The sequence below is a fragment of the Chrysochloris asiatica genome, unplaced genomic scaffold (genome assembly GCF_000296735.1).
Source record: "Chrysochloris asiatica unplaced genomic scaffold, ChrAsi1.0 scaffold00125, whole genome shotgun sequence".
NCBI lineage: Eukaryota > Metazoa > Chordata > Mammalia > Afrosoricida > Chrysochloridae > Chrysochloris > Chrysochloris asiatica.
In genome coordinates this window covers 344,777-353,655 of record NW_006408643.1, presented here as the reverse complement: position 1 = coordinate 353,655, position 8,879 = coordinate 344,777, and the positions used below count along the sequence as shown (strand labels likewise).

General features: G+C 50.3%; 1 protein-coding gene across 1 annotated transcript in view; it reads left to right on the top strand.

Moving 5' to 3' along the window:
- The first annotated feature begins 2,936 nt into the window (after positions 1–2,936).
- Positions 2,937–8,879, top strand: part of FCER2 (Fc fragment of IgE, low affinity II, receptor for (CD23)) — an 8,454-nt gene continuing 2,511 nt past the window's right edge. Inside the window, 7 exon segments of the mRNA XM_006868991.1 lie at positions 2,937–2,958; positions 4,133–4,246; positions 4,532–4,585; positions 5,380–5,442; positions 5,630–5,692; positions 5,818–5,880; positions 5,977–6,066. Coding sequence (XP_006869053.1) covers positions 2,937–2,958; positions 4,133–4,246; positions 4,532–4,585; positions 5,380–5,442; positions 5,630–5,692; positions 5,818–5,880; positions 5,977–6,066 — 469 coding nt within the window.

Sequence of the window (8,879 nt, the reverse complement as noted above, 5' to 3'; positions counted from 1 at the left end):
TTGAAACTGGAGACAGAGCGCTACCAGGGATCCTTGATCAAAATAACAACCAAGAAATTCCTACGGATCAGTTCTTCTATGTAACACATGGGGTGGCCATGAGGTAGCACCAACTCCATGGCAATGGGGTTTTACTCATATAGGATTAGGACCCATTCTCCTCCATGACCTCATGTTAACCTAAGTGATAACACCACAGATACAAGGGTTAGGGCTTCAATATGTCTTATGGGGGACACCGTTCAATCCATAACGCAGTGCAATGGATGAGACAGAGGGTCTCTGCTGTTCCAGCCGCTAGGGTGAGGGAACTGTCTGTCCCCGGAGGGTGGCCCAGCCCAGTTCTGGCTGGGAAATTGGACAAGTAGACAGAGATGGTGTCTTCGGGAGGGAGAGGTAAAGCAGCAAAGCTGAGGTGGAGAGATGACCCGTGAATCCGGGAGTAGAAGTTCAGGAGATACAGGGAGGAATTAAGACCATATTTTAGGAAGGAAGAGCTGGGGAACAAAGTGCCCGGGGTCTGGTGTATATTCAGCATGCTAAGGGCTGCAGATGCAGGACCCACATGGCCTACATTTAAGTCCAGCTCTGCCATTTATGTAAGCTGTGTAGCCTTGGGAAGTTTACTTACCCTCTCTGAGCTTCAGATACGTATCCATCAGTCAGCACTGATAACAAAAGCACCAACTTGATAGGGTGACTGTAAATGTTAAGTCTGTTAAAGTGTGTAGGACACTAAGAACCACATCTAGTGTGGTGATGGTGGTGGTGGTGACGTGCTGTGGAGTCGGTTCTGACTCATAGCGACCCTGCATAGGGTTTCCAAGGCTGTAAATCTTTACGGGAGCAGAAAGCCTCATCTTTCTCTCACGGAACAGCTGGTAGTTTCAGACTGCTGACCTTAAGGTTCACAGCCCGATTAGTAACCACTACGCTACCAGAGCTCCTTACATCTAAATGGAACCGTACAACACAATTGTCAATATTTTATCTAAATGTTGTCTCATGTGCCTTTCTTCCTCCCCGCACCTGTCACTTCCTGTCTGCTTCTCTTTGCCCTCCTTCCTTTTCAGGGTCGCGGGTCGCGTAATGACCTAGACCACAGTCACCCTGGTTTAAATCCTAGCTCTACCCCTTATCTGCTGCAGCACTTCAGAAACTTGCCTTGGCTTCTCCCAAACTCAGTTTGCTTACCTGAGAAATGGAGATAATAATAGTGTGGACTTCCCCGGGTTATGGGGAACATCAGAAGAGGCTAGACCATGCGTGTAATGTAGTCATCCGGGGCAAGCCCATAATTAGGACTCTGAGAATAGATGTGGTTAGTGGGCTGACCCCTACTTTTCAAAAGAAAGTGTCTCTCCTGTTTAAACTCCTCATTGCAGCCTACGGGATCCTGCCTGCTCTTATCGCTGCCCTCCATCCACTTCTCCCCACAGGAGCACAGACAGCAACAGGCACAAAACTCATGTGAGTGAGCGTGTAGGACTGCATGTGAACATCTGTGTGCATGATTCCATGCATGTGAGTGTTATACACATGTCTAACTGTGTCTGCATGTCGGTGTGTATGCATGTGTGTGACTATGTGAGACTGCAAGAGACAGTTGGTGAGTCGATGTCTGTGCACACGTGTGTCTTGTGAATGTGCTGTGTGTATCTGTGTGGCGGTGTTTCATACACGTCTGTGTGGGTGTGTGTACATGTATGTATGTTACTGTGTGTCTGTGCATGTGAGTGTGGCTTGTGTGGTTGTGTGTGCCCATGCAGCCATGTGAATGTGTGCGTGTGTGACTGTGTGAGTACATGTGCATGTGACTGTATGTGTACACGTGTCTGTATGGGTGTGTATTTGTGTTAAAATGTGTGTCAGTGTATGCACATGCATCTGTGTGAATGCACATGAGTGCTGTACGTGTGTGAACTTGTGTGTGTAACCTGTGTATGTACTTGTGTTTGTGTGGCTGGTTGTGACTACCTGCGTGTGAATGTGCATGTGCATGCATGTCTGGGTGACTGGATATGTGCATTGTGTGACTGAACAATTCGTCTGTGGGAATGTGTGTGTTACTGTGGCCTGTGAATGTGTACATGTGTGTGTGGCTGTAAATCTGTGTGTACGAATGTATGTGCACATCTGTGAGTGATGTGTGTGTGCCTGTGCACATGTGTGCGGCTGCATATCTGTGCCTGTGTGTGCACACATGTGACCATGCATCTGTATCTGTCTGTGTGTAGTTGTGTGCGTACATGCGTGTGTCTCTGTGTGTGTTTCAGGGTGGGGTGGGATGGGAAGTAGACACTGACAACTTCTTGGCAGACATGAGCTTTGGGCTGAGTCTGAGGGGTGACCAGGAGGAGGTCCACAGTCACAGAAAGGAGATGGGGTGGGGTCGAGTTCCAAGTGGACAGGAACCTGGTCTGGGGAAAGTGAAAGCCACTATCTGACAAGACCTGAGTAGAGAAGCTGAGTTTTGTGGGTGCACTGGGGGCTGATCTTGGAGGACCTTAGGGAGCCATGGAAGGTTGTAGAGGAGGCAAGGCCTCTCTGGTTTGGAAAGATGATCTGGCTGCCCATATTCTGCTGTGCTGACAATTTGCTAGCAGACACTCCACTGGAAGGTAGCATCCTGATGTGATTGAGCAGGACCAAAGTTAAGGGCCTGGCTTTGAGTCCCAACCCCTGTGTGACATGGACAGATGATTACAAATGGCCACACTGAAACCAAGTCATGGGGTATCAAATGGTCAGATCAGCCAAAAGTCACAGAGCTTCCGAGTCCTGGATGCTGTTCTGTGCTGGGAACTAGAGCATGGCTTCTAACCCTAACCCTCATTCCAGCCAGATCTCATCTTGAGTGGTGACCAAGACCATTGAGTGGACAACGTGTCACGTAGTGAGTGCCCTGTCACCAGGAGAATCCAAGCAGAGACCCGATGGAGGAACATACATATGTAGGTATGAGAGCTCTCTGGGCCTGACACAGGCAGGAAGAAGGACCCCAACCTCCTTGTCTTTCATTCAGGACACGGGGGAGGCTTCCAGGCCCCTCTCTGGGAAGAAGGGTGAATTTCTAGGAAAGGCCCAGATTGGAGGCAGGGGAGGGGAGCTCCAACTGATTTTCCCAGAATGAGGACATGAAGGAGAGGGACACTGCCGGCCCCTCCCTGCTCTGACACAATGCCCTGCCCTCCCAGCAACAACAAAAGCAGCCCAGCTGGGATGCCGGACACTCCACAGAGGGCTAGTGGAGGGGAGCTTAGAGCAAGAGGAGTTCAGCTTGATGACTCCTCACAGCCAGGGTGAGGGGAGAGGGCCAGGGACCCATGAAGAACATGAAGGTAGAGCCCGGGGCAGGTGTTGGGAGGAGGCTTGGTGGTATTTGGCATCAGGTCAGGGACTGGGGAGGGGCTCCTGTGGGGAAGAACCCAACCCCTGTTTCCTGGGATCAGGGGAGGGGATAGCCACCAGGTAGCGTTGGATGAAAGTTGGGGGCCAGAAGGGGGAGCAGAGAGGAGGACTCGGCCATTTGGAGGTGATGCTGGGGATCCAGCATTGGTGGGAATAATTGAACTTCTGAACCCAAAAAGGGAAGGAAGGTGCAGGTGTTATTGGTGAGGGAGGGCTGTCTAGTGGGTCAGCCATCTGCAAAGGGGACCCAAGGAGGGCAGGGCTCAGCCCCTGGCCTCTAGTGTGTTCCTGTGGGTAGTGACCTGGACCCAGTCAGGCTTGCTGGCTTGTGTATGCAGAATAAGTGACAGACACTGAGCTGGACAGGGGACATAGGGGCAGACTCAGAAGTGCACAGATTCAGCAATGGACAGAGGGGCAGGGGAGTAGTTAAAGGTGCAAGAGGTTCACTTATACATCGACAAGGGATACTGAAAGACATGGGGGGTATGCAGGGGAGTCAGGGCCCACCAAGACCCTTCAGGGGGGTGTACTTGGGATTCAGGGGTCACTGAAACCCTCCAGGGAAAGTATAGAGGAATTGGGGTCCACTGAAACCGTCTGCTTCAATGCAGCTTCAGGACAGTCTCCCAGGACACTGAGGCTCTGGGTGATGGTAAGACAGACAAAACCAGAGCCCGGCCTCACCCTGTGCACCCCCCAACTCTCCCACACCCTATAGGGTTCGAGAAGCCCCCCAAGAAGCGATGCTGCCGACAGGGGACACAGCTTATATTGTTGGGGCTAGTGACCATCTCACTGTGGGCTGTGCTGCTGACTCTGCTTATCCTATGGCGTAAGGACACCCCCACGTGTTTCCCCCTACAACCTCCTAGACACCCCTCTCAGACACAGGAAGCCCACAACAAGCCCCATAGCCCAATTTCCTCCTCCTTTTCCCCACCTTGACCCTGTCAGCCCCTTCTCATCTGTTCACCCACCCTGTGGAGCCCCAGTCCTGCCCAGCTTTCTGGACTTTCAACACCTCTCATTTGGTATGCCAAAGGCTTTCATCTGCGGGTATGCGGGGGTGGGATGGGCACTTGATAAGCCTTCTCTCCCCTTCCCTCCTCTCTCTCAGACTGGGACACAGAACAGAACCTGAAACAGCTGGAAGGGACTGTCACCCAAAACGGTATAGAGGGGCTCTGGGTGGAGGGCAAGACACCAGGTTCTCAATCCCTATGACCACTATGGGCCCTCAGGGAGGAGATACCCCTCTCTGGGCCTCAGTTCTCCTCCAAAGGAACTGAGTGTCCGTGTGTAGTCCCCTTGCCCAGAGGCACAGAGGGGAGGGCTCTGAGAAGGGCCTGGTGGGATGCTAACATCTGCAGCTGCTATAGGAGTTAAGCAGTCTCTCCAAGCTTCAGTTTCCCTGATTGTAAATTGGGCATCATGTTAGTGCTGTGAGGTGGAGACCAGCTAGGACTTGGGAAGCAATTAGAAGACCAGCACCTGGCTTCCAATGAGCTTTCAATACCTGCCCACAGGTCTTCAACTGTAATTTGGGTGGGAGGTGGAGCTGGGTGGAGAGCAGGGGGTAGGGGGGGAGTTGTTGTTGTTGTTGTTACGTGCCGTGGAGTCGGTTCCAACTCATAGTGACCCTGTACTGGGTTTCTGAGGCTGTAAATCTTTACGGGAGTAGAATGCCTCATCTTTCTCCCGCAGAACAGCTGGTAGTTTCCAACTGCTGACCTTGTGGTTCGCAGCCCGTTTTGTAACCACTACGCTACCAGAGCTCCTTGGCGGGGGGGTGGGGAGGGTGAACTATAGAGGCTTATTCTTTCCTTGTTTGTACTTCCCTGAGCAATTTCCCCTAAAACAATCAAACAAACAAAAAACCTCTGTAGCCCATGCATGCACCTGTGGGCTGGGGCGGGGGTGCAAGGACCTGCCTTCATGGTCCTAAGGACACTTCTTCTGCTCCAGTGTCTAAAGTTTCCAAGGACTTGGAAAAACAGAAGAATGACCACATGGCTCAGAAATCTCAGGGTGAGCAAACTCAGGTTGGGGTCTGGAGCAGGGGTGGAGTGGGGATTTGACGGCTGTTGGGGCCCCAGCTGTGGACTTTAAAAGGAGTCTTAAGGACTCAGAAGAAGAGGCCAAGGGGTGGGGGTGGGGTAGGGGAGGGAGGGCTCTGAGGACTTTCTTACCACTAAGTTTTCTCCCCTGCAAACAGCTGGCCTGATGTTGAAAAACATAGACAAAATCAAAGCTGAACAGAAGAGCATGAAGTCTTATGGTGAGGCAATGGGGCCAGACTTGAGGGTTGTGAAGCCATGGGACACTGTGAGGTGGGACACAGGCTTAGGGACATTCCCATCTAATGCATCATCCCTGAGATCTGCCCGGCCTTTCTCACCCCAGAGTCTGACCTTTCCCAGCACATGGATGGACTTGGAGATGATCTGAACAACCTCAAATCCAAGAGTGAGTCTTGGGAGGGGATGGGGAGAAGGGACAAGGAGCGGGGGGACCCATCAGTTCATCTCTGAGCACTGACCCCTCTCTCCATAATCACCCAAGGTTTGAATGAGAAGCGTGAAGTCTCAGACTCACTGGAGAGCCTCCAAGAGGAGATTGAGAAGCTGTGGATAGAGCTAAAGATACTCAATGGTGAGTGTGTTCGCAGTGGTGTGTGATGGTCCGTGTACATGTATTGGCATACATGCATGACAATGCATATATGGTAAACATTGCAGTGCAGCGGTATGTTTGAGCGAGTTGGGTGTGAGGTGGTGCCAACAGTTTGTGTTTGGTTAGTATCCTAAAGATGAGTCGTTTGAGCCCTCCTGGACAAATGAAAGTCCTCGTGATCTGTTTCCATGAAGATGGCAGTCAAGAAAACCCTGGGGAGCCGTTCCACTCTGTAATACTTGGGGTCGTCGTGAGTCAGAATGGACTCAACAGCAGCTAGTTTGGGGTGTGTGTGTGTGTGTGTGTTAAAGCCTCCTCCCATGCCCACTCTCCACTGTCTCAGTTTTGTAATAGCAGCGACTAAGACAAAACCAACAGCATACTGGCAATTTTATCTCCCAAAGCATTTTCAAACTAGTCCCTTTCCCTTGACCACTAATTTACGTCAGGTTTCATAAGAAATTTCCAAATGACCTTTCTTTCTTTCTTTTTCTTAACAAACAGAAACATAGTCTCATAATTTAGAAGGCTGGAAGTCCAAACTCAAGGGAAGTTGTCCTCTGTTGAATCTGGGGAAGGTCTTGGTCTCTCTGTAGCTTCCTTGGTGGTCTTCCTTGGTGTCTGGCATCATCAACTTTGTGTATGTGTGTGGGTTTCAGTTGTTATTTTGGGTTATTTTCTTAGTGGGACACATGTGTGTGGTTATGTGTGCTTTGAATGCACAGGAGTAGTGTGTGTGATAATGTCCCCACTTCCATTGAGTCCATTCTGTCGCCAGAATAGAAGGACCCTGTATGGTTTCCAAGACTAAATCTTCATGGGAGCAGACAGCTTCATCTTCCTCCCTTGGAGTGGCTGGTGAGTTTGAACCACTGACCTTGCCATTAGTAGTCACTGTGCCTGGCATGTTGTTGTTAAGTGCTGTCAAGTTAGTGCCGACTCATAGCAACCCTGTATCAGGTTTCCAAGGAGCGACTGGTGGGTTTGAATCAATGACCTTGTGATTCAAACCAGCCTTGCAGTTCAGTGCTTTATCTCACAGGACCACACCAGGACCTGGGTATGATGAGATGCACACAGTAATGTTCTTTGGGATTCCAACTGCTTCCTCCCACCCAGGTAACAGCATTCCTGCACTTAACCCATCCCTGGGTCTTCTTGGAGGCAGAGGCCTCAGTCCAACTTTGTCAGCACAGCCATCACAGAGGACTGTTCCACCCAGCCAGGGAACCAGATCTTCAGTGATGGGGATGATGGGAGATGGCAGCTCCCCCAGGCGTGGCAGGGATGGAGGTGATGTTGGCAAGCATGAGGGTCAACTGGGTGGCCCCAGGAAGCAACAGGCTGCAAAAAGAACAGCCAATCACTGCACCTTAAACTGGGGTGCAAATCTGGGTTTAGAGAACCTCTGGGCTTCTCAAGCTTCATGCAATTGTACCCCTTGGTTTTTGGTCTTCCTCCTTTGGGAAGCCCCAGTTTCCCCAAAGGGGCAAGAGAAGAGGAAGGCTCTGCACTTGGTATGAAGGAGTCTGGTCCCTCAGGACACGGTGCGGTTATGGAAATCCCAGTGAGAAACCCCATTGTGGTCCCTGTCGGGAGGGGGGCGGGGACTGCAGAATGGTGACCTTCCAACAGTTTGCCTCCCATTTCCCATCTAGTCCCAGCATTGTTGCTGTCATTACCCACACAAAACACCAAACCCCAACCAGCAAATCAGTTCTGACTCACAGCACCCCTATGCAGGGTTTCTGAGACTGAGAATCCTGACAGGAGCAGACAGCTTCTTCTTTCTCCTAAGGAACGGGTGGTGGGTTTGAGCTCAATACCTAACCCACAGCGCCACCAAGGTTCCTTGTTACTGTTGTTGTTATTAAGTGCCATTGAGTTGGTTCCAACTCATAGCAACCCTGTATAGGGCTTCTGAGGCTGTCGATGCTTTAAGGGAGTAGCAAGTCTCATCTTTCTGTGACAGAGACTCATCGCAACACGATGAACAACAGAATGAAACAGAGCCCACATCATCCTGGTACTACGCTTGAGCTCATTGTTACAGCCATTTTGCCAACCCATCTCATTGAGGGGTTTCCTCTTCTTCACTGCCATTCTGTTTTACCAAGCACGATGCCCTTCTCCAGAGACTGGTCTCTCCTGATAACATGTTCTAAGCATATGAGGCAAAGTCTCACACCCTCCTCACTTCTAAGGAACATTCTGGATTTACTTTTGCCTGGACAGATTTGCTAATTCTTCTATCAGCCCATAGTATATTCAGTATTCGTCACCAGCATCACAATTCTCTGGCCCCAGGGTTTAGGGTCTAAGTTTAGTTCTGGAGTTGTCACCCAACTGTGTACCATACAGTCAGGACACCTTTCCCCAAGTCAGCCTACCCAAGGATATTCATTTCTTGTTGTAACATTGCATTCCTAGAGGGTCACATACGGGTTACTGTTTTATGTGTAAGAAGTACCCAGCTTTGTTCTGTTGAAAAGCTTTCAAACTACTGTGGATACAAGGTCCTTTAGAAAAATGTGACCCAAGTTATGGGACCTACCTGTATGTTACTATGAGAAAATTATTTTCAGTCAAAAGAGTCAAAGCACTAATAATGGTGTTGGTGGTTGAGGTGTTCTTGGACATGTCAGTGTCTGTGGCAATGGTATAGCTGGCTGAGATGTTCCTGACCATGGTGGTATCTGTGGTGATGGTGTTGGTGGATGTGGTGTTTCTGACCATGGTAGTATCTAATCTGAGGTGATGGTGTTGGTGGCTGTGGTGTTTCTGACCATGGT